At 33.4% G+C, this 25,754-nt stretch overlaps 2 protein-coding genes across 4 annotated transcripts in view; one reads left to right on the forward strand and one right to left on the reverse strand.

Moving 5' to 3' along the window:
• The window catches only part of LOC111056257 (protein suppressor of forked), a 30,913-nt gene extending 26,866 nt beyond the window's left edge, over positions 1 to 4,047 (reverse strand). Inside the window, exons 1-2 of one of the 2 annotated variants that reach the window (XM_022343601.2) lie at positions 3,857 to 4,047; positions 1,426 to 1,617 (exon numbers count right to left, since the gene is read on the reverse strand). In XM_022343601.2, the coding sequence (XP_022199293.2) occupies positions 1,426 to 1,617; positions 3,857 to 3,892 (228 nt within the window). In that variant the 5' untranslated portion in view covers positions 3,893 to 4,047. The remainder of the gene's footprint in view (positions 1 to 1,425; positions 1,618 to 3,856) is intronic. The other variant, XM_039437182.1, reaches the window with a different exon arrangement.
• Positions 4,048 to 4,295: 248 nt separating this feature from the next.
• Positions 4,296 to 25,545, forward strand: LOC111056224 (1,4-alpha-glucan-branching enzyme). Of its 2 annotated transcripts, none has more exons than XM_022343563.2 (15): positions 4,296 to 4,474; positions 4,928 to 5,057; positions 6,479 to 6,648; positions 8,214 to 8,329; positions 10,112 to 10,234; positions 10,767 to 10,911; positions 11,108 to 11,198; positions 12,181 to 12,390; positions 12,756 to 12,827; positions 16,265 to 16,436; positions 18,138 to 18,347; positions 19,199 to 19,370; positions 20,694 to 20,878; positions 21,770 to 22,018; positions 25,370 to 25,545. In XM_022343563.2, the coding sequence occupies exons 1-15, from the start codon at positions 4,459 to 4,461 to the stop codon at positions 25,412 to 25,414; spliced, it is 2,106 nt and encodes a 701-aa protein (XP_022199255.2). In that variant the 5' UTR covers positions 4,296 to 4,458; the 3' UTR covers positions 25,415 to 25,545. The 2 variants fall into 2 exon arrangements, with proteins under 2 accessions (XP_022199255.2, XP_039293117.1); XM_039437183.1 differs by lacking the exon at positions 25,370 to 25,545 and adding an exon at positions 23,869 to 24,137 and having other exon boundaries at positions 4,305 to 4,474.
• Positions 25,546 to 25,754: the final 209 nt, after the last annotated feature.

Genomic DNA, 25,754 nt, shown 5'->3' on the forward strand with positions numbered 1-25,754 from the left:
TACAAAACATGCTTGTTACAGTTTGTAAATGCGATTAGAGTTCGAGACACTTGAAAATAACGTACTTTTAATTACTACATTTCATAGAAAAATTATATGTTTTACTACTCCAATTGAATTTGAACTTGTTAGTAGTGAGCGTCAATATTGCTATATTCTAACAAAATGCTTCCTTTCATTCCTATTATTTTAATTCTATTATATTCATTTTTCAAACTTGTAATATTAGGCTATATTTATGTAATAATTGTATATGCAATAAATAATTAATTCTACATTAAACGTAATTTGAAGACCACAAGTCATATCACAAATTAAAAAAAAATCTGGTGTGGCGCATTCACACAACTGTCCTTGCCGTTATGAAAATTGATCACCTGACGCTAGTGTTCACGCGTATCTCAAGTCTACTATTCAAAGATTTGAGCCAGCTGGTGACAGGACAATAACGCTGGATACACACGAGATCTGCTATCTCTTCATAGTGAATAATTTAATAGAATCAATAGTTGCCAACAGTTTGCAATTGAATAATCATATTTTCTCAAATTTCAAGCTTATTATCAATTTTAGATGAAACTGTTACTGGACATTAATTTATTGTAGAGATTTTCATGCTCAATCTTTTCCACTCAAAATTTTTCGTTTAAATTATATCTGAGACCTGATAATTGGAAATCTAAAATCAAACTTTGCATAGATGGGGCGGAGCTTCTGAAATTTTTACTTATATGGGACTAGTGGCAGTTGATATAGCTTATCAATGACTAAAGAAGTAAATCTACTGGAGGCCAAACTCGGCCAATCGTATACCAAAAGACCAAGAGATATTCATTACATCGAGCTTATTGAGTCTCATGTACAAATTCGTTGAAGATAAATAATACGTTACAAAGTTATTCATTCCATCGTTATTTTACATCGTAATCAACTTATTGCATACTGTTCTTTAAATTATAGTTAATGGCACTTTATTGCTTGATCATTTATTCGTAACTCTCTGTGTTGATGTGAGGTAATTTTGTGTGGTAGATATCCATATTGGATGAAAAAAATTTGATTTTAAAACCTTCATTTTAGGTTTCTTGATGAAAACCTCAATTAAACGTAGTTAAAACAACCCAAGCTTGTATTTTAGATTGAACAGAAAATAGTATCTCAGATTGATAATTAGTGGTTCTAATACTGTCAAGTTGTTTTTATTGAATATGGAAATTGCTCAGTTTCCATAAGAAAACCCATTTATACCAAATCGCTAAGATAAACTTTGAATAAATAGGGTCTTATGTTTGAACAGATAGTTCAGTCATTAGAAAAAGCTCCATTCTCATGAGGCCGATGCAATATTTGAAGGTCCTCGTGATTGAACCGTCTATACCAAGAGATTTTATATAAATCTTTATTAGATTGAGCAGTATCACCCACCTCCTGTTCAATATACAATTTCCAATAGCGTCCGGTTGACGGGAACGCGGTGACCAGTTGCTCGAAGAAAGGGCGCACATCGTTTATCCACTTGGTTTGCGCCTCCCTTATCAGCATGCTCCACGCCTCCAGGTCCCATTGGTTCTCTTTGATTGCTTCCTGCGCTTTGTTCAGCTTCTCACTTCCCCAGTCCTGCAACACAGAGGAAAAACACGATTTAAAACATAAAATTAATTAGAAGACATTGATGATAAAACGTTTCTTTATTATATTACAAATGGTGTAGTTGGATCTCTTCTCAGGCTAATCTGGGTGGGTCGCGGACAGGCGGTGCTGGCCAATGTTATTCTTTCACAGATTATAGACTGCCATGACTATGGAGTGCCCCAGGGCTCTTTCTTGGGCCCTTTGCTTTTTCTGAATGACGTTGCAAGTGTGGATGATAGAACGACTGTCTGCTATGCTGATGACACGACATTCTATGACATGGGCTGTGGTGCTGAAGAGCTGAGGACGGCTCTGCTTGAGATCAGGGTGTTTGCAACAAACTGGTTCTCTTAAAATCTGTTCCTCCTCAATGAACAAAAAACGCAAACTATTGTGTTCAGCCTTAGAAATGGAGAGGAATACGAGTCTGCTCCGATTAAGCTGCTTGGCTTGATCCTGTACAGGATGCTGTCGTGGAGTTCCCTTATAGTCAATTCAATTCAATTTTTCTTCTGTCTGTGACCAGTGTATATACCGGATAGACATTGTCGATTAATAAAAAACAAAAGTTCAAATATGTACACTAATCTCAAGATGGCCGATCGAAGAGACTGACTCACTCAAAGAATAGAGAGGGAGGTTAATTAGCTTCTCTCGGAGCACTTTCTTGAACACTCTCACCTCCAGCTGCCGCACATGCTGTGGAAGTCTATTGTAGATTTTTAATGCACGCATTGGGTAGCAAGTGTGCAGCTTAGCCAATCTAGAGTAGGGAAGGTCAATGTTGTCTCGCCCTCTAGTTGAATAATTGTGTATCTGGCCTCTTGCTTGGAGTGTGTGAAGTTGGCCCTTCAGAAGTACAAGGGAGTTCAGCACATATTGACTGAAGACAGTGAGTACAGCGGACGACAATGCTCCAAGTATGGTGATGATGTTATTATATGAACCACTTCCTTCTGTAGGAGGAGAATTCTGTGACATCCACTTGCATGTAACCAGGTAACTCCTTGGAACATGGCTTCTCAGTTTCCGTATCAGATATGTTTCTTTGGAGAGTCGGTTACATATCATATCAATAAGTTAGTCTGTTTGCAGTAGAGTGAGCAGGGTAGTTTTCTTATCGAGATGGCTGAGAGGTAGTGTTCCCATGCACTACCTACCTTCAGGTGTGCTACTTTGCTTTCTTTTAGAGCATCATATTGTATGGCCTGGTTCTCTGGGGTGGAGCTGCGGATGTTGGAAAACCAGAAAAAAATTACCCATTAGTCTTTCAGACTAGATTGCAATTTATAAAGGCCTAGCCTATATAAAAAAATAACGATAGAGGGTTGCAGAATCGGGTTAACTTTGAAAAATCCTAAACAACTATTCAGTTCAAACAATTTGAGAAAATTAACAGGACACATTTGAATAAGGATAAAATAGTATATTATCATACAAATACAGTAGTTGAAATTCAGAATAGGTTTCAGTTTTCAATTTAGATCGGAATGTAGCAAATTAGGGATTAGCAACATCGGCTGGGTGCACAAGCTTATTACACCATAAAAATAGTTTCCGACATATCAGATCAGTATTATAGAAAGTAACCGGCAAAGTAAAAATATAATTACCATAAGCTATGATTGGACTAGGCCTATTCTCACTTAACCCTTATTAGATCTTATGAGAATAGTATTGCCTACGCTGTATGTGTCAGTAAAAGTAACAGATACATTGAGATAGGCTATATTATTTTATTTAATTTTAAATTGGACCAATTTTATACTCGCTAGGCCATGCTGAACAGAAACACTCAAAAAAAAAATTATATAGGTAGCCTATTCAACGTGCCGGCACCTTTTATTGTTACTGGTGTGATGAAATCCAGCTTTATTCTGTACTAGTAATATTTTCAAAAACATAAATTTCAATCGGAAAAGCACAAGAGCTTTATACCAATATAATAATATTAACCTACCTATTGAATGTCTAAGCAAATATTTGGGAGACTGAGCTCATGTTATGTTAAATAATAGAGTTACAATTGGATTAAAATACAATTTCTAGCATAATATTCAACAAACTTGGTTACAAGATTTAAATAATCAGCCAAAGTGTAGCCTTGCTAGCTCTAAAAACAAAAATATATAATTTATGTTGATATTCTTTGACGATAGCCTAACAGATTCTTTGCCCAAGCTAGACGTATGTTTTCAGATTATCTCTCAATCAAAATACTTACCACTTCCGTTTTTTCTTCAGTAGTAGTAGTCGTCATCTTGAGAAGAAGATTGTCAAAATATGAAAAATAATTCAATAAATAACTATTATTTCAAATAATTATTATAAACAGAACGGAGCCATCTTGTTTGATGCGAACAGACGAGACGATGACGAGAATCGAGAATCCTGCTTTGTTGATGATCAAGTTTGCAACTGAAAAATAACACGAGATCAGGAGCGCCACTACACATTTTTTTTTTGAAGTAGATATCTCTGATTTTACTGTCATAATAATTACAATTTGATTCAAGAAATGTGGAATGATGCAATAATTCATTTTCTTCTGATGATCCAATAAATCAGAATAGTATCTAGAAAACATTATTTTGCATTTTCGAAGATTGGATATCGATTGATTGATAATTGACATATCGATACTCAACATTTCCTTCAATCATGTATCGATATTTTTATTATCGACTAAGTTATTACGTCGTCTGTCTTCTTGGTGTCTTGTTTTTGGAAAAAAAGATAAACAGACAGTAATCTTATTCATGTTCAAGTTTGAATTATCCAAAACCTGAATTATTCAAGGTTGAATATATTCCGTATCAAAAGAAAATGACCGAATTGAAATGTAATTACATGCACAACTGTCAAGTAACACTATTTTGATTAAATTTGATAATACAACTAACAACGAATGTCCTGCTACTAATAAAAACACTCTTGTTATAACATATCAATGCCTGTTTCGTTTGTGAGATTTTTTAGAAAACCATCGTTAGTTTGTTTTTTAATTGTTCATAACAATGTAAACCACTCTCTTTTGTGCTTTTTTTGTGTTGCAATATAATTTTAATGTAAAACAAAACTGCGGTAACTGGATAAAATGACTTGGTCGTCGAGCATGACGATTTTGCTTTATCTTTTGAAAAGCAGATAAGTGAACTGATACGTCACACTTTTTTGACACCAACACATTCTAAAGTTCATGCTGTATTCAATTTCGCTTCATTCTGAGTCGAACGTCGCGTGGTGTTGTGTGTTTATTGAGCATTATCATTTTGACCTTGGATTGTTGTCGCAGGTACTTCATCTGCAAACATGGGAGGAAAGTTTTCCTCGATGGATCCCATGGACGTTGAAGTTCCAAAACTTCAAGAAATGCTTGATAGGGATCCGTACTTGAAGCCTTATGAAAGAGAATACAGAAGAAGGTAGGAAAAAGTTAGGTTAGAAACAACCTGTTGCTTTTGTCTTGTAAAAAACTTATTTTCTATATTTTGAAAAATGTGTCTCAAGAATCACATTGTCCATTCATGTGATATGATAATTGGTGTTAATGATGAAAATACACTTTCTGAATTCAATGCAATAATTTCAACTCTATCTAGAAACATATTACCATTTAAAAACAATGTTATTAACTTGAATAAGAATTTTCTGAATGAAAAATGAGTCTTTTTCCTCCAAGTTTTACAATGATTCTTAAAAAAAAATGAAAATTCAAAGTAACTCAATCATTTTTACCAAAACCTTGATTTATTTTTTTCTTCCGACTGAAGAAAAAATATAATGAATTAATTTATTAAGCTTGTAACTTGAGTTAATTCATAAATGTTGACTCTATAAAATTGAATTAATTTATTTGAGTACAATTTCCAAGAAACTGATATACGGTATCAGTGTAAAGTTTGTCAATAAGTGCTTAGCCCGGCCCTTTTTACATTGGGAAAGCCGGCTGGAATACCAAGCGTCCGAGCGAGTCGCGGGGCAATATAGTTCGTATTGCATTTACTGCACTAGGAACATCAGAATTTGGACGCCGGACACCAGGCTTTGGTTTCTGGCTGATGTCTCACTCGGGTCACCAGACCGTCACCGCTGGGACACATTGGTGTCCAGCTGGTTTCCCTGATTGATTTCTTGAGAACTTATTAAAGTCTACTTTTTTACTTGAATCAACGAAATTTGAGATTCATACAATTTTCAATGATAGTCACTATACAATATACTATGAACAGAAATTTTATGGAACTTCTCCATATTAAGGTAAAATAAAAGCGATATTGTCAGTTCCACATAATTTATTTGAGCCAAACTGAAGTTTCAATGCGCTTGAGTATTTTTTTCCTCAAGGCCTTTTTTTGGGTACACCCAAAAAAGATCATCACTGATGATGATGTTTTAAGTGGATTGACAATTTAGTTTGGCTCAAATAAATTATGTGAAACTGGCAATAGGTAACACTTTTATTCCTTTTTAATTATCACTTTATTTTGTGACTATAAAAATATATTTTTGATTAAGGATCTACAAAAACTATAAACGTATTAATTTTAAAAAATACTTGGGGCCCGGTTGCACAAAAGCCGTTTTATCAAAAAGACCTTCTCTGATTGGTTCTCGTAAAATTAATCACGGTTGAAATTTAACCGGCTTTTGTGCAACCGGCACTAAGAGAATAATAACAACTGTCATGTAAGTATAAAATCTGACTTAATCATTTCATTCATATACAGGTAGGCTTACTGTTTGACAATATATGAGTACAAAATTCGGAATGAATCAATAAGCAATACCTAATAAGCAAATTGTATATGGTGACTAATTTTTGAGCATTTTGTTGTTTGTTAAGGTACGCCTGTTTCAAAGACTACATAGAGAAGGTGAATGAGAGTGGAGGTGGACTGGATGAGTTCAGCAAAGGCTACAATTACTATGGAGTCCACATCAATGCTGATAACTCAGTCACATGCAGAGAATGGGCTCCCGGTGCAAGAGCTCTCTTTCTCACAGGAGATTTCAGTAAGTCGCATCAAAATTATTAATTAAAATCTTAAATAAAATAGTTATTAAATTGTATTAAAAAATAATACTATTTATAGTTTTGGTAGTTCATATAAACGATATATTTATAAATTATAAAAAGTACATTCAAATATTCAATAGACAATTTAAACTTAGTTGTAGTCCAGATAGGAACTGTTTCCTCGTGAATCTTAAACATAATTTTTGATAGTAAAGGAGAAATGCATTCCATTAGGAGGTCCTAATAAGGACATAAGAAGCTCCTCCTTAGGAGGTTCTAATAAGGACATAAGGATCTTCTCCTTAGGAGTGAAATGCATTCCTCATTAAAAAGTATTTTTTAATATTCACGTGGAAACACAGTAACTGGACTACAACAAAGTTATTAAAAACTGTTTCGTCATGTAAACAGCATCAAGGATTTTTGTTATTACATGTTCCATTTATTTCCAAGGGAGACAATATATGTATATAATATATAGGTACAATTGGATGGAATCTATGTACCTCATATTGTTCATTATCTTAATAAAATTTATCTGGAAGTAAACTTTTTTTGTCAATTCTAGTAACTTAGGATGAAAACATAGTGGAGCGGCGAAAATGTGAAAGAGAGAGAGTTGAAAAAATTATGTGAAATGTTGAAGCGTCACATTTTTTTCTATTATCTGGATATGATTCTGAAACACCATATTTCACAATTCTGTTCGGAGAATTATCATTCTATTAATCGTATGTTATGAGTACTATTGACCATTTTGAATACTTCTATACTTTTTTATATTCCAAAGCTCACGATACAACATAGGTACTTAAAAAGTAAACTTTAACTCGAGTTAAAATAATATAGTTTCAGTCAAAATATTCCACAAACAACTTGGATTTTTAAACTTGAATGCATTTTTGTAGACACATCCAAATCTTCATGATTTATGCTAAACCGTGTTTGAGTCAACATTAGCGACCTTGATCTTACTGGCCTGAGATAGATGGAGAGCTATTGTTATCGTACTATTTAAATGGATTTTTTGTCGACTATAAAACGTCCAAAATAGTGACAATCAAATTATTTACTTATCATCAAGCAGTTCGATTTGACCTTTCCTAATGTCTCAACTGATAGTAAATCTTAGGTTTAAAACATTTCTGTAAAAAATCATCATGTCACAAATTTCACATTTCAGGAAGTTATCAGAATGTTGATATTTTCTAGAAAATTATTGCTGTTATCGTTAGAAATAATAATTTTCTACATTTGCGTCATTTTTCCAAAAAAATGTAATTTTCCATGATTATTGATAGAATAATTGAGCTGGAAATGTTCCAACTACAAAGTACAATGACATGAATTTCTTATCCAATTTTTATCAGAGAATAAACTATTTTTTATTGAGTTTCAAAGGTGTTTTTGACGTTGAAAGGGTACTGCATTCGTTTTATTATTTTATATTACTAAAAAAACGTAGCCCTGCATATTTATAATCATTTTATTGAGTTCTCTAACCTATTTAGAACTAATTGAACCGAATGTTTATCATGATTTTCTTTCTGTTTCAATTTAGATGGATGGAACCGCTCAAGCCATCCTTACAACAAACTCGAATTTGGTAAATGGGAACTGAATATTCCTCCAAACAGTGATGGCTCCAGCGTTATAAGTCACTTATCTGAAGTCAAGGTCATTATTAGCTTCGTATTTAAATCTTACCATTAATTTCTATTCACTTTTAATTTATTTAATGGTCATTATACCTGAATTTATGTTCAAACATCGACTTGGTAACAAAATTCTTTAATAAGAAAAACTCAATTTAAAATACAGAACTAATCAAATTGTTAATTTTTCATTTTCTTTTCTTTCTTAGTTAAATTCAATATTTAATTTATTTTTACACACACACATACAAGTTTAATACAGAGAATAACAAAAAGAAACATGCAAACAACAACAACAACAACAATACACATTAAAATAAAATAAAAAGAAAGTGGTACAAAAAAAGGATGGAAGATTGAATGGGTTTTCCAACTATGGATATCCATGTACTAGGAAAAACTTCAATCCTTGAGAAGGTGAAAAAGGTATCAGGATAAGTAAATAGATGAAAGGATGGGATGGGGGAAGAATAATAAGGGAAGGATGGAAAAAGAAACCGATAGGACCAGGTGTAGATGTGGTAGATGTATTTTCATGCCATGACATTAATAAGGCAATTAAAACTGAACGTATCTATATCTGAACTATTGATATTAATTTATGTAACCTAGATATCTTCTCTTGAATGACACCCACTTCAGAGATCTGTAGTAAAATTTTCAAACTCTTCAAATTTGACAACGATTTACTTTTCCAAAACACCTGAAAACCAAAAGAGATTCATTAAGCAAATCAAAACTTCCAACTCACAGTTCACTTACTGCTACTCTCAATAAATACATGGATACAATTCTACTCGTAATGATTCATATACTGCTCTGAATTATTAAACATTTCATACTATCACTTTTTGTGTAGTTGAGAATTTGATATTGTGTAATATGATATTGTGTATTGTGTATCATAATAAATAAAAAGACTATGAAATTGTCAAAAACCACAGATTTTATTGATAGTTTGTTAGAAAGACATGTTTCGGTTGTTACACAATTCGGATGTAACAACCGAAACCGGTCTTTCTAACTATCAATAAAAGCTGTGGTTATCAATAAAATCTGATAAGAGTATCAGAGATTGACAATGGTGTAACAACCGAAACCGGTCTTTCTAACTATCAACAAAATCTGTGGTTATCAATAAAATCTGATAAGAGTATCAGAGATTGACAATGGTGTAACAACCGAAACCGGTCTTTCTAACTATCAATAAAAGCTGTGGTTATCAATAAAATCTGATAAGAGTATCAGAGATTGACAATTATGTAACAACCGAAACCGGTCTTTCTAACTATCAATAAAAGCTGTGGTTATCAATAAAATCTGATAAGAGTATCAGAGATTGACAATGGTGTAACAACCGAAACCGGTCTTTCTAACTATCAATAAAAGCTGTGGTTATCAATAAAATCTGATAAGAGTATCAGAGATTGACAATGGTGTAACAACCGAAACCGGTCTTTCTAACTATCAACAAAATCTGTGGTTATCAATAAAATCTGATAAGAGTATCAGAGATTGACAATGGTGTAACAACCGAAACCGGTCTTTCTAACTATCAATAAAATCTGTGGTTTTTGACAATTTCTTAGTCTTTTTATATAATTTCATACTATAGTGAGATTCACTTCATACTTTGTAGTGAGTCACGTTGATTGAATGCCAAACATTGTTGTTATTCACGACAATTATTGACAGTTTAAAATAAATCACACTATAGTCAACTATTGGAATGTTTGTATAGTAACAACTTCATAAATGACAATAAATTGGATTGAATTGGAATTGTTCAATTATTTTGTTGAAGGTTGTGGTACAAACCCAAAATGGTGAACTGGTGGACCGCTTGTCACCATGGGCCACATACGTGGTGGCTCCTCCGAGAGAAGAGGGATTCACATACAAGCAACGTGTCTGGCATCCACAAAATGTAAGTCACACTACTTATAATTAAAAAAAAGTTCAAAATAATCAAAAGTGCAGAGCTATTTTGATGTTACATAGAACGTTTTGATTTCTTGACTGCATAGGTAGTGAATTTGAACACTATTTGAAATTGACATCTAATAATATTATTACTCTTTCAAAAATTACAGTAATTCAATTTCACCTTGAAATACTTTCCGTGTGCCTTTTTCCAAAAATATCAACTGAAAACGTATCTTTTCTCAAGTAAGCTTATGAAAATTCACAGCTTGATTTTACAATCAGCTAATTATTATTTTTAAATGAAAATCCAAATTAAATGCTGTAATCCACCCCGAATTTGGATTTTCGTTTAATAATAATAATTAATTCATTAGCATTTGAATTATTGCAATATCTCAGTAATTTTCATCTGTAAATCAGCTAATTGTTTAGAAATAATATCAATATAATATTTGTTTCTATCAATTGTTTAATAAAGTATCAGTATATTATTTGTTAGTTACGATTGATGCCATGTTTACATTAAATTGCAGAAGTATCAAATGAAGTATCCAAAAGTTCCTAAACCGAAAAGTCTGAGAATTTACGAGTGCCATGTTGGAATAGCCACATCCGAGGGAAGAGTGGGGCAGTACAAAGAGTTCGCTCAGAATACTCTCCCAAGAATCGTCAAATTAGGTGAGTTTTATTGAAATAAATGTATACCTATTTTTTCAATTGAATTTTGTTTTTACCATTGTTCACCCACTAGGAAAGGATGTCATTGATCATACGTAAACTTAAATATGGTGAATATTCTAAAACGAGATTTTATTCAAAATTGAATTGATTACCTCTAATAAATGATCTATTTATTCATTATACTCTTTCTCAGGTTACAATGCAATCCAGGTTATGGCTGTTATGGAGCATGCTTATTATGCAAGTTTCGGCTACCAAGTTACTAGCTTCTTTGCAGTTTCAAGGTGAGTAACAAGTTAAACAAACCTATCAAACATAGTGAAATATCAAACTTTGAAACATTAATGAATTAGTTCAATATCGTCTTGAATTTTGAACTTAACCTGTAAAAAGGTTCTAAGAATACGTGTTCAAAATGTGTAGCTGATTGATCAATTCTTTCTAAAGTTATTGAAGAATATACAAACAGACGGACAACGACTTTGACCTTCAGTAAGTCAAAAGTGAGAACTCGCTAACGGTCGTTAATTCAATATTTCGCTTGATCCTAGCGCGTTATTGTCTATACTAAATGGCGTTACTTTCAGTCCTTGGATAGATAGATAAATGCCTTTTATTTACACTTTACAATTTCAAAAGTAATTTGGGCGAAATTGAGGCAATGAAAGCCCCCTCTTCCACTTAATCCACGATTATTAGTTACATTACATAAAAATAATAATATACTTTACAATTCAAAAATAAATTATGAATGAGAATTTCAATAAAACAACTAAACACAACACTACAAATTTAAGAAATAAAGAGAAAAAACTGAGAAAACTTGAAGCAAGAAATCTTAATAGGTAAAAATCTCATTTACTCATACAAACATTCACACAAACAAACACAAACACACACACACACACACACACACACACACACACACACACACACACACACACACACACACATACACTCACATATCAAATAAAAACTGCCTGGTCAAGCTTCCCCCAATCCACGCCATGACAGCCGCACTGAACCGGCGTTGACTGTCCAGCAGCCTTATGGATAGGAGAAGTATTAGGTCAACTGTAGTATTCTGTTTCAGAGAGTGTAATACGAACATGAATAGTATCTAAAGAATAAATAGTAAGTGAAGAAGAGGAGGAAAACTGAATTTGCAACACTCGTGACGACTTGATGCTTTTATCATGATCACATCATTCTATTTCTATTAGTTTTTTTATAATGCTGTTCTCTATTTTCTAACGATTTGTACAGTCGTTACGGTACCCCAGACGAACTGAAGGAGATGCTAGACGAGGCCCACAGGTTGGGATTGTATGTTCTGCTGGATGTGGTGCACTCCCACGCCTCCAAGAACGTGTTGGACGGCCTGAACCAGTTCGACGGAACTGACAGCTGCTACTTCCATGCGGGCAGCCGCGGTGAGCATTCGCTCTGGGACAGTCGCCTCTTCAACTATTCCGAGTAAGTACTACGAGTATCTGATAATTTGATATCAGTCGAATAATACTAGAAGTATATAATCATCTATTTGAATAAGGTATATAAGTGACCAACAGTACCAGTACCAACAGCTGATATCTAATAATATACAGTACTAAATGCCTGAAAGTACCCCGTAAGTACATAGTCTTAATAAAACAAGTTGTGATGAGAACCTCCACCACACAAAATAATTATCTCTCACTATGTGATAATATATAAAGTTGAAAAGTCTTACAATTTTATGTTTCTATGTTTAGTTGGAAAAATTATCTTTATAATGATTCACCCAAGAGAAATGTAAAACATATTTAATTGACTTACCTTGATTTGTTTTTAATTTTCAGCTATGAAGTATTGAGGTTTCTACTGTCCAACCTGAGATGGTTCTGCGAGGAGTACCAATTCGATGGTTTCAGGTAATTGATCAACATCTTTGTGATTCATTGATTCATGTTCTTCAAAATTTTCCATGCCAGAATTATTGTTTCGTCTGTTTCTGAAAGAGATAATAGAGACACTTAGAATTTGATGATACTATCAAAACAAATAGCATCAATAAAATTTAATGAGATCACAATTAATATTGATCAAATTTAATATTGTCTGAGATTTAAATTTAATGAGATCACAATTAATATTGATCAAATTTAATATTGTCTGATATCACGAATTCATAAAAAAATTTCGGCTCTAAATTTATTGTCTAAATTAAATATTTTCTAAATTTGGCAAAGTGGTTTTGTGTTTTGTTTCGGTTTTGAATATGTTTGGACTTTTTAACATCAAAATGAACTTTATTCCGAAGTGAAAAGTGTAAATTTAAAGTATTGTGCTGACTATAACCTTAGTGTCCGGTTTCCCATTAGGGAACTTTGGACTATATACGGCGAGGTGGAATACCCTTGGGTCTCCCCACCATTCAAAGCCATACGCTAATAATAATAATACTAATAAATTCGTAATATTAGACAATATTCTTGGATTTTCATTATGAATGAGTATCATTACATCTTGCCTAATACACTTTCAGAAGTTATATAATTTTCTTAAATACATATTGATATTGTGGAACTTTTTCATAATGCTGAAGTACAGCTGGAGTTTTGTTGGTTTCAACACGAAACTGCAGTCCTACAATTGAAATAAGCAAGATTAACTTTCTTGACTTATTCGCAATTAGTGTTTCTCAATTATAATATTATTAATTGATCAATCTCAGTATTTTGCGAGAGCTCGTAGCGACAGGTTGTGTAGCCGTTTAGTCTAGTGTAGTGTAGAAAAGTAAAGTCAGCAGTTCGGTTGAATACTCTTTAATTAGAACAAATTCGGGACGGATAATTTTTTTTGGATTTCTATGCAAGCGAAGCAGAAATTGGTCGATTGTGTTTTCAACGAGGTCGTTTTTGTGCAACCGCGTTCGCACGCGTACGCGAGTGCTATTCGAGTGTTTCGGACAGTATGTTTCGATAAACGCGAATGATGTCGGATAAACAACTAATCCGTCTACCCAAATTCTTGGCGCCAGAGTTTGAAGAAGAAGAAGGAGTAGAAACTGTGCCTACGAAAATGGAGGAGTCATCTAATGCTGCTGATTGTTCATTAATTGCTGACGATTGTTCACCAGATAAGTACATTAGGATTAACAAACTCAAATCAGCAACAGAGCAGATCCTATATAATGCTTGGAAGGAGTCTGAGCTGAAGTGGAAGAAATCTTCAATGGAAGAAACCACACAACAACTTATTCATCAAACTAGATAAAATGGGAATTAGAGGAATCGCCCTTGATCTAATAAAAAGCTACTTGCAAGACCGGTCACAAATTTTATCAATAGATTTTCAAAAAATTTCTGTCACTTTATCTTCGTTTGGATTGCCTCAGGGAACCGTTTTATCTCCTATTTTGTTCTTGCTCTATGTAAACGACCTTTTAAAATTAAATTTAGAATGTGGTAAACTTGTATCATTTGCTGAATATACAGCTATAATTTTCGCGCGGAAAAACTGGGATGATGCGTTCGGGGTTGCTGAAAGGGATTTGTGTAAAATTAAAAAATGGCTGGAATTGAACACTCTGAGTTTGAATGTTCAAAAAACTAAATATGTCTCATTCTCAGCAAATGCAGCAGGAAAGCCTAGTATTCATTTAAAAATTAAACTTCACTCTGAGTGCACAGACAAGAATCTCTGCGTTTGTCCAAGTATTGAAAATGTAAGTAACTTAAAATATCTAGGGATAATTATTGACGAATACCTGAAATGGCATTTCCATTTAGCTTATTTATGTAAAAAACTCAAATATATTTCTTTCAAATTCTATAAAATTAACAAAATACTCAAACTTCAGGATTTAAAAACAGTATATTTTGCTTTGGTGCAATCCATATTAGAATATGGGATAATGGGGTGGGGCTTTCGATAGTCATTTAAATAACTTATTTATCACTCAAAAGTGTATTATTAAAACAATATTGAATAAACCTCGATTGCATCCAACGAATCTGCTATTTGAAGAATTTAATGTGATGACTGTAAGGCAATTGTACTTGAAAAATTTAGCAAAATATATAATAAAGTATAAAAACAAATTTTTATTAAATGATATAGTTCAATATGATTTAAGACCAAATACAACCTATAAATATAAAATTTATAAAACAAAACTAACAGTAGTTAGAAGACAGCTCATTTATATAAGTACAAGATTCATAAATGAATTGCCTTTTGATCTGGAAGCAAAAATTAATTACAAAATACTAAAAAATTGGATAAAAGAAAACTATTTCTTTTCAATTGAAGGCATAATCTAATTTTTTAAAGCATATTTTAAAGCGTGGATTATTTTTTTTTCTCTATTATTGTATAAAAAACTAGGAAACAACCAATGTAACTAGCTGATTGCAACTCTCACCAGCGGGCAAGGCTTGATTCCTTTTGCTGGTGATGCCGGATTACCATTGAGAATCTAATTATGATTTTGGTATTATTTATGCTTAATTTTTATTTTAATTATTTTATACTTTTGATTATAAAATTATGTATTTTCTTTTATTATGTTTTGAATATGTATTTATTGTATGGCAAATAAATGATTTGATTTGATTTGAATCTGAGGAAGAAAAACAGCAGTTAATCAAGAGAATTGAAAATCTTGAAGATTTCCTCTACACCTCATTGACAACTCTAATACAGTGAGAAGACTGAAAAGGAAGAAGCCTACAGATCTCGTTTAAATATAGCAAGAGTGATTCTGAAAGAAACAGTGCTTGGGCATTGCTCACTTAGACTGTAAAGGAGTGAATATGCCTTTGATGTCAAACTTTAACGTAGTCATTTAAGCTAGATAGAAGTAAACTGTTCATTAACCAAAGTGTCAGATTGCAGTCAAATTACAATAAAAAAACTGATCAATCGTAATAGCCAGAAGTTGCTTGATTTTATTGCACTGCATGAATTATTATAGACTTGAGTCATTTAGTACAATGGCCTATACTCGAAACAATAATTATTATTAAGCTATCAAATCAATACCTATTGACAATAATATTTATAATAAGTAGATTATTCCAGCCTGTTTCCTTATTTTGGAGTTCTTTTTAATATTATTAAACGAAAATCCAAATTAAATGATGTAATTCACCCCGAAGACTTCTGCTACTGCAAATATTGACAACAGGGTAAACTTCTAGATGGAATTTCGATGAGCGCTACTATTCAAAAAATAATTGTCAGCGCGGGCTTTCAAAATAACAAGTTACTGTATTAAAAGATTTTTCATTCCATTCAACTACTACTGATCTACTTCAAATAATCTTTATCTATTCTTTTTTTTCAATTGATATTCTCGTTTCAGATTCGACGGCGTGACATCTATGCTGTACCATTCTCGAGGTATAGGCCAGGGTTTCAGTGGTCACTACGATGAGTACTTCGGTTTGAACGTGGACACAGAAGCAGTCGTCTACCTCATGCTCGCCAACCATCTACTACACGACTTCTATCCCAATATGATCACCATAGCTGAGGTCAGCATTTCAGATTCAATTTATAAAATGAAACAAACCTTTTTCAAATATGGATGGTTTTCTAAAACTTTGCTCAAAATATAGTGACTATTATAATTTTCATGATTAAGGCCATATTCATTAACGTTTCATCACTTTGAGGAGGCGAAAAAATTGAAATGCTCACGCACTAGACATACCATAGAGTTGTTGGCTGACTGGAAAATAGCTAGTCTATTTTAAAGGACCCAAAAAAATTAATGATTATGAATATCGCCTATCAAATAGTCATGAAGGTGATCTACTCTTTGCCAATACTTTGTCAAATAAGTTACCTATGTATTTCATGGTATTAGAGCTGAATTTCAATGTTAAACCATCAGATAACTTCCACAAGATTTAACAGAGTACAAAGTTGTTTTTTATGAACTGTAACTAAACTTGTCATCATATTTTGTTCCTAGTCTTTAGACTGTAGAGTTTTAGAACTATTTTATGTTTATTTAAATAACAATATAGCTTAATTACACACTGGCCACGCTTACTTGATGTAGTAGTCACTTAATTTACAAACAGTGTTTGTGTAATTTATTTGTTTTTTTATGGTGTGAATAAACTTCAATGATTAGTTTATAACATTTTCAAGTTAAAAATTGGTTTGATCTTGGAGTGTAAATCGCTTTTTGAAAAAAACGTTATACGGTACATCAAGTAAGCATTTGGAATGTTAAGCCATCAACTGTGTCAACCGTGGAGCATACTCGTCGGATGGCTCACAGATAGAAATTGTTGATTCTCAATTTTGCAGTCACATGTAAGCGATTTTCGTCTGCACACCAATGTTGCAACTTGGAAGCGACATGCACTAGGTTACTAGGTTTTCGATTGTCAGTCGAACCTTTTTAATGGAAAGTTACGTTGATGATTGGTCTTAGCCGATGATTTATTCATTCAATTATTCCGAACTAGCAGGTAACCAGTGCTCCGCAAGGATCTATTTTAAAATTTGACAAACTGAAAACTTGACATAATGAAATCTTGAAGAATTGAAAATAGGCCTATAACCATCCTTAGTTGATTAAGAATCTAAATGCAAAATTTCAAGTTGATCAGTCCAGTAGTTCGGACGTGATGATGCGTCAAACATATTTTTCCTATACCGTACGTGTATAAGCGAGTTCTTTCCTTTATAATTAGATTACAGAAATTTAAGAAAAGTACGACAGGCTTAAGCCCAAAACGGTTTCAATTCTAATTTATACAACAGCTTAAATGTAGCTAGGATATGACTGTGTCACCTCCTCCACATTTTTGAATTACTGTACACACTCCAATTTACAATCCAAAAAAGCAAGAAACATTTTTTAATTTAGAAATGATGATGTATTCATTTACTTGGAATATTGGTCTAAGACTCCCGTGTTTCGGATGGACACGTTAAGTCGTCGGTCCCGGCTGCCTGAAAAGCAGTTGTTTGGTCATGTCAGAGGCCCTGAAATTATGACACCAGACCTGAACCAGCCACGTCACTCGATATTATATATTAGAATATTTATTGCAACATCAGTTAATGAACATGAACAAGACTCACCATCATTAGAACAGCTCTAATCCTTGCATCTGTTCGTACTAATCACTTCTTCCTTGAGCCAATAATTTGTCCACTAACAACTATTCTCATCATTTGATCATATCATTGACTCTGATCTCTCTGTGCCTCAGGACGTATCCGGCATGCCAGGCTCATGTCGGCCCGTGGCAGAGGGAGGCATAGGCTTCGACTACAGGCTGGCAATGGCCATACCCGACAAGTGGATCAAACTGCTCAAGGAAGTGCCCGATGACGGCTGGGATATGGGCAACATTGTGCACACTCTTTCCAACCGACGCTGGATGGAGAAGACTGTCGCTTATGCCGAGTCACATGACCAGGTTCGTACAGCTCAACTACAGAAAAAAGTAAAAATCAGAGCTAAAACCTGAATAGTATGGAACTTTATTTTGTTTGTGAATATTGTTTATTGATTTTGCAATATATTTGATTTGATAACTGTCAACTGTTTGCGAAGAACTGAAAAAATTAGTCAACACCCAACAACCATATACAGAGAGAAATTGGTCAGTAGCTACGCGATGGAGTCTTGCACTGCTCTCAAAACAAAATTGAATACAAAACTGTTGTTGGGAAGGTCTTAGTTCGTCGGGAACTCAGTTTATTAAGACCGATTTTGACAATTTTTTGAGATAAACAGAATGTTGAGCCATTCAGTTCGTCAAGCTTTGGTTTCACGCTATCAAGTTTTGGTTACAAAGAGTTTCACCGTTGCACTCTAGTTAGGGATTAGGTCAAAATGAAATAAAGGTTTAGGGCCAGACCATATTAAGCGTCTTTTCAACGGTTTTATCAGGCGTTTTTTGAGACGCCAACCCAATCAGCTAATCGGATAGCTTCCTGCTTTGTCGACTCTAAAAACGCTGTCTGAAAACGCCTGAAAAACCACTTTATATGGTCTGGCCCTTAATGTGAGTAAGGGGTTAGGTTTTGCTTTCAAATAAATAAATCGCAATATACTCCCACCTGCACACAGACCTGTCGTCTTGTAGGGGGTTTTTCTTAGCCTATATACCTTATTTGAAAATGTTACGCTCATTTTTTTATGTAACAGGCAGGGAAATAATTTGATTTGAAAAAATTAAGGAGTGACCCATCACATTCATGTCACACATTCAAATCAATTTTGATCCCAAATAAATGTGTTTTTATAACAATTTGTTATTGACAGGCCCTGGTCGGTGACAAGACAATAGCGTTCTGGCTGATGGACAAGGAGATGTACACTCACATGTCCACGATATCAGACCCCTCTCTGGTCATAGACCGCGGCATAGCGCTGCACAAGATGATCAGGCTCATCACACATGCTCTCGGAGGAGAGGCCTACCTCAACTTTATTGGTCAGTTCTCCCAAAAAGCAGCATTATTCACTAATCTTTGCATGCAACGTCATCAGGCTAAAGTCAAGCTCATTACGTTTTTTACTTCTCTAACATTTCCTATAACATTGTTTGTTCTTTCAATGAATAGGAATAGGGTAAATATTTAACTATTATTGACATGAAAAAAATCATTTAGTATTCTTAATATATTATTTTAAAACACAACATGTTTTCACTATTATTATAGTCATTTCCAAGTGCAAGTAGATACACTTGATTATTTTCATTCAATTTCAATGATTATTGTGGTAGCCCCAATAGATTATTGTATTATTATTGATTATTGTAGTACCCCTAAGTGAATATTTAAAATTCAACTTGAATAAAAAATCAATATTTTGAATACCGTATATTCAGATTGAAAGTGAATATTCCCAATCAACTACTTATATTTACGAGGCACGTCCATAAATTTGGGTGCCACAGAGAAAATAGGAGAGATGAAGCTTTCTATTGCAATGCTTGTGCTTCAATGGAATGTAGTAAGTACACTACCTTTTCTCACCGAAGAATTTCTACCATTGACTATAAAATCAATCTATCCAAATTTAAAATTGTTTGTTTTATCTCATCTATATTCTTGGATTGTGGTTTGGTGTAGAAAATTAAAATGAATAACATAACCTATGTATAATATTTGGACAATTTAAAACTAAATTAGGAAATTGAAAAAGTTTTGGGCAATAGCCTGTTTTTTCTATTCCGATCATTGTATTGTTTGTGCTAACCTAATAAATAAATAGAATGAATACAGTAGTAAAGTGAAATATACTCTCACATACTAAATGAATAGGAAGTTAGTTCCTACTATTAGCTATTAGAGATTGCATCAAAATCCTAATTAAGTGGATTATTCAGTACAATATTTATTCATGTTTATTCTGGACTTAAATTGTATAGAAATTGTACTCGTGAAATTCTAACCCTATTTTGGACTGTGTCATCACCTATAAATTTGGAAGAAAAATAGCACAATGGCTACTTTATTATTTCATCTACCAATGATATATAACATCAGTTTTATTTATATCGTAAATAAATGAATAAATATTGCAATGCAGCATGGATCATTCTGTTATTTTGATACCCCTCAATCTAGTTCTGAATTTTTAAAGAATTTCAACCGTTGATTTGTAGAGTTGAATATGTTCTTTAAATACGAAATGAATAAACAAATTAGTTACTCACTATCAGTACCAAATCCAAATTATTCAATAACATTGTAATGCATAGACCATTCTGGTTTCCTTCGATCACATTCTGAACATTTTTGCAATACAGGGAACGAATTCGGGCACCCCGAGTGGCTGGACTTCCCCAGGGTGGGAAACAACGACTCGTATCACTACGCTCGCCGCCAGTGGAATCTGGTCGACGACGATCTTCTCAAGTACAAGTACCTCAACAACTTTGACGCCGCCATGAACCATCTCGAGGAGAAGTATGGATGGCTGCACCAGGATCCTGTAAGTAGAACAAATAATGCAACTGTATATTCGTCAAGGTTATTTTAATATGCCGTGTGCTGGTCGTATGAAAAATAGATAGATAAATGTTTTTTTTTCACTTTATAACATTGCAAGTGATGTGGGCGAAGTTGAGGCAATAAGAGCCCCCTCTTCCACTTAACCCACTAATACATGGTTGGATTGGAATAAAAATTCTCAAGTTCCATTTTGTACATGTTTTATTAATTCATTACAACATGTTTCAACTATTTACAACCATTTTCGAGAGAGAGTGAAATAAATGAACAGCATTGAATAAACAACGGTACGGCCTAATAAAACATATAAAAACGGTAACTAGTTTTATTCCATTCTAACAACTGTAGTAGCCCTACAATTTTCCACAACTACTTTTCCTACAAGGAAGAGTGAACGAACAAATACGGTACATGTTATTGGCAAAATCAAGTGAACAGTACATAAATTACTTAGAAAAAAAACAGAAAAATATCACTTCATACAGATATATATAGAACTGTTTTATTACTATATTATTATTGAATGAAAAAGACTAAGAAAATGTCTTTGTCTCAACTACGCAAAAAAAATTATATTTTATATTTATGCTACCTAACGAAATAAGAAGCCTGTCCCTTGTGACTTTCAATAGAAGGTTGATGTCATGGTTGATCTCCAACCCCTCTTCTATTCTAATAATGAATTCAGGGAGGCCAATCTCAATTCAATGGCTAGCTCATCTGTACAGTAATTATTTTATCTATTATATTCGCAAGTTAACCACAACAACCGAAGCTTATTGTGTGACATATTTACAATTAATCACATTCAAGAACTCTTGAAAAGTCAGTGTCTGTTCCCTTTGACTGTTGAATTTCTCTGTTTGGTCAGGGCTACGTGAGCTGGAAACACCAGGACGACAAGGTGATCGTATTCGAGCGCGCCGGCCTGCTGTTTGCGTTCAACTTCCACCCGACCAAGAGCTACACCGACTACCGCATGGGCGTCGAGGGCAGCGGCCAGTTCAAGGTTGTCCTCAACTCTGACGACCCGGCGTTCGGCGGTCACAACCGCATTGACACCAGTGTCACACATTTCACCGACCCCTTGGGCTGGGCTGGTCGCCGCAATTTCATTCAGGTGATTCACAAAATCATTCAAATTATTTTCGGTGCTAACAAGAATGATAATAATAATAATAATAATAATAATAATAATAATAATAATAATAATAATAATAATAATAATAATAATAATAATAATAATAATAATAATAATAATAATAATTTTATTAATGGAGACAACCCATTTTGCCTCTTTCGCACAATACAATATTTTCAACACATACAATTTGAAATACAAGAGGATAACAAAATGAAGAAATATACAATTAATATAAAATAATACAAATAATCGTTAAAGTAATCGTGAACAATAATAATTGATTATAAGAATAATTATCAAACAAAATAAAATCAAATAATAATAAAAAAATAGAAAGAGAAAAAAAGAATTAAGAGAGAAAGAATGTCTGTGTAAAACCAAGAATGGAAGGAAATGATTAATTGAATTAATAATATAAATTTTATAAAATTAGAACACCAATCACAAAAAGACAGATCACATTATATGAGATCTTACCGAATTTGGAGGGGTAGAACCAGAAGACGTCTAATTTCTCCGAACAATGATTAGAGATTCTCTGAACTCTATTTAGAGGAGAGTTATAATGACTTACAGTTCTAGAGCGCGCTATATGAAATGAAACCCCAGAACGGCGAACAATGGTATTGACAAATAGGATGAATCAATTTTATTATTTAGTAAATTATAAAGGAAAATAGTTGATTTGACATCGCGTCTTACTTTTAAAGAAGTAATATCGAACTCATTTCTAAGTGAATTAGAAGGATAATCAAAGGGACGAAAGATATTATGTTTTCTGTAATAAATGCATCTCAAAAATTTGTTCTGTAAACGTTCCAGTTGGTAAATCTGTTCATTATAATATGGATGCCAAATTTCGAATGCATATTCTAACAGGCTTCTCACAATTGACTTTTATAGAAGTATTAAAGGCTCTACATAACATCTGTTAAATGCTGTCCGTTTTTGTTCATATACTCGTGTAGACGTTGTGAGAAGTTGTCCATACTCCTCTGAAGCATTGCACGTGGTACCGCTCGAATTCAAGGTTTCAAGGATACGTGGTTTGTTTATATACACGTGCTCTTAGGTAGCCCATAAAAAATAGTCACAAGATGATAGGTCCGGTGACCGAGGAGGCCACTCCATAACTCCACGCGTCTAGGGAAGGTCTGCCTTAGAAATTCCATAGCTGCTCTCGATGTATGGCAAGTCGCCCCATCCTCTTGACACCATACAGTATTGACGTTGATACGTCGTCTTCTCAATTGTGGCAGAAAAAATTCACGCAGCATCGTTAGATAACGATCCGTATTGACATTGACGGCTCGACCGTTTCCTCAATAAAGTAAGGGCCAATAATTAGTTTTATGGGGCTACCTAAAAGCACGTGTATACATAAACAAACCACGAACCCTTGAAGCCCTGAGTTGAACAATAACACAAGAAGTTCGAGCAGTACCACGTGCATTGCTTCAGAGGAGTATGGACAACTTCTCACAACGTCTACACGAGTATATGGACAAAAACGGACAGCATTTAACATATGTTATTTTTATTACTCAATCATAATGTTTTATAATCTTTTTCCTATTTAATTTTCATAATGGCAACATCCAAAGTACACTCTAAAAAATAATTTTGAGTTTCGTTTAGAAATGAGTGTGTAACTGTTATTTCAAATCAACCATACCTTCCTGCCCAACCCTGTACTATCTATGTTAATAGCCTGTACTCACTTTTAAATTAACTTTGTTTTTCTTACGTCGCTTTTCGACGAATTCTATTACAATTTTATTGTAATCTTGAGTTGAATTCTGAAAACTATAACTTGTTTGTTTCAGGCCTATCTACCCTCCAGGACAGCAGTTGTGTTCAGTAATTATTGAATAATTAATATAGAATCAGAACCAGTGAAGATTTTTGTGCCATAAATAATATAAAATATGAATATTGTAATATTTTTATAGAGCTTTATAGAATACTTTATAAGAGTTTTATTAAAAGTTTATAAACGTTTTTTAGTCTTATTTAGTAGCCTATGTATTACCTTCAGTGAAACGATTATTGTGTGCTTATGAACGATTATATGTAATTACACTTTGAAATTTTGTGGTTCAGTTACTTACATATTTAGAAGATTGAGGTTCAATATTATAATAAATATTTTATCATTGAGTAAATTATAAAGGAAAATAGTTGATTTGACATCGCGTCTTACTTTTAAAGAAGTAATATCGAACTCATTTCTAAGTGAATTAGAAGGATAATCAAAGGGACGAAAGATATTATGTTTTCTGTAATAAATGCATCTCAAAAATTTGTTCTGTAAACGTTCCAGTTGGTAAATCTGTTCATTATAATATGGATGCCAAATTTCGAATGCATATTCTAACAGGCTTCTCACAATTGACTTTTATAGAAGTATTAAAGGCTCTACATAACATCTGTTAAATGCTGTCCGTTTTTGTTCATATACTCGTGTAGACGTTGTGAGAAGTTGTCCATACTCCTCTGAAGCATTGCACGTGGTACCGCTCGAATTCAAGGTTTCAAGGATACGTGGTTTGTTTATATACACGTGCTCTTAGGTAGCCCATAAAAAATAGTCACAAGATGATAGGTCCGGTGACCGAGGAGGCCACTCCATAACTCCACGCGTCTAGGGAAGGTCTGCCTTAGAAATTCCATAGCTGCTCTCGATGTATGGCAAGTCGCCCCATCCTCTTGACACCATACAGTATTGACGTTGATACGTCGTCTTCTCAATTGTGGCAGAAAAAATTCACGCAGCATCGTTAGATAACGATCCGTATTGACATTGACGGCTCGACCGTTTCCTCAATAAAGTAAGGGCCAATAATTAGTTTTATGGGGCTACCTAAAAGCACGTGTATACATAAACAAACCACGAACCCTTGAAGCCCTGAGTTGAACAATAACACAAGAAGTTCGAGCAGTACCACGTGCATTGCTTCAGAGGAGTATGGACAACTTCTCACAACGTCTACACGAGTATATGGACAAAAACGGACAGCATTTAACATATGTTATTTTTATTACTCAATCATAATGTTTTATAATCTTTTTCCTATTTAATTTTCATAATGGCAACATCCAAAGTACACTCTAAAAAATAATTTTGAGTTTCGTTTAGAAATGAGTGTGTAACTGTTATTTCAAATCAACCATACCTTCCTGCCCAACCCTGTACTATCTATGTTAATAGCCTGTACTCACTTTTAAATTAACTTTGTTTTTCTTACGTCGCTTTTCGACGAATTCTATTACAATTTTATTGTAATCTTGAGTTGAATTCTGAAAACTATAACTTGTTTGTTTCAGGCCTATCTACCCTCCAGGACAGCAGTTGTGTTCAGTAATTATTGAATAATTAATATAGAATCAGAACCAGTGAAGATTTTTGTGCCATAAATAATATAAAATATTGAATATTGTAATATTTTTATAGAGCTTTATAGAATACTTTATAAGAGTTTTATTAAAAGTTTATAAACGTTTTTTAGTCTTATTTAGTAGCCTATGTATTACCTTCAGTGAAACGATTATTGTGTGCTTATGAACGATTATATGTAATTACACTTTGAAATTTTGTGGTTCAGTTACTTACATATTTAGAAGATTGAGGTTCAATATTATAATAAATATTTTATCATTGAGGCTCAATTAACATTATTATTTATTTCAACGCACATCAACAGCTGAAGCA

Source organism: Nilaparvata lugens, chromosome 10, assembly GCF_014356525.2.
Source record: "Nilaparvata lugens isolate BPH chromosome 10, ASM1435652v1, whole genome shotgun sequence".
In the NCBI taxonomy this organism is placed as follows: domain Eukaryota; kingdom Metazoa; phylum Arthropoda; class Insecta; order Hemiptera; family Delphacidae; genus Nilaparvata; species Nilaparvata lugens.

Bases quoted from the DNA above. Each gene is read 5' to 3' on its own strand.
- LOC111056224 (XM_022343563.2), top strand. The intron at 5,058-6,478 runs GTAGGAAAAAGT...TTGTTTGTTAAG, and splicing joins GAAAGAGAATACAGAAGAAG to GTACGCCTGTTTCAAAGACT. The intron at 22,019-25,369 runs GTGATTCACAAA...TGTTTGTTTCAG, and splicing joins GTCGCCGCAATTTCATTCAG to GCCTATCTACCCTCCAGGAC.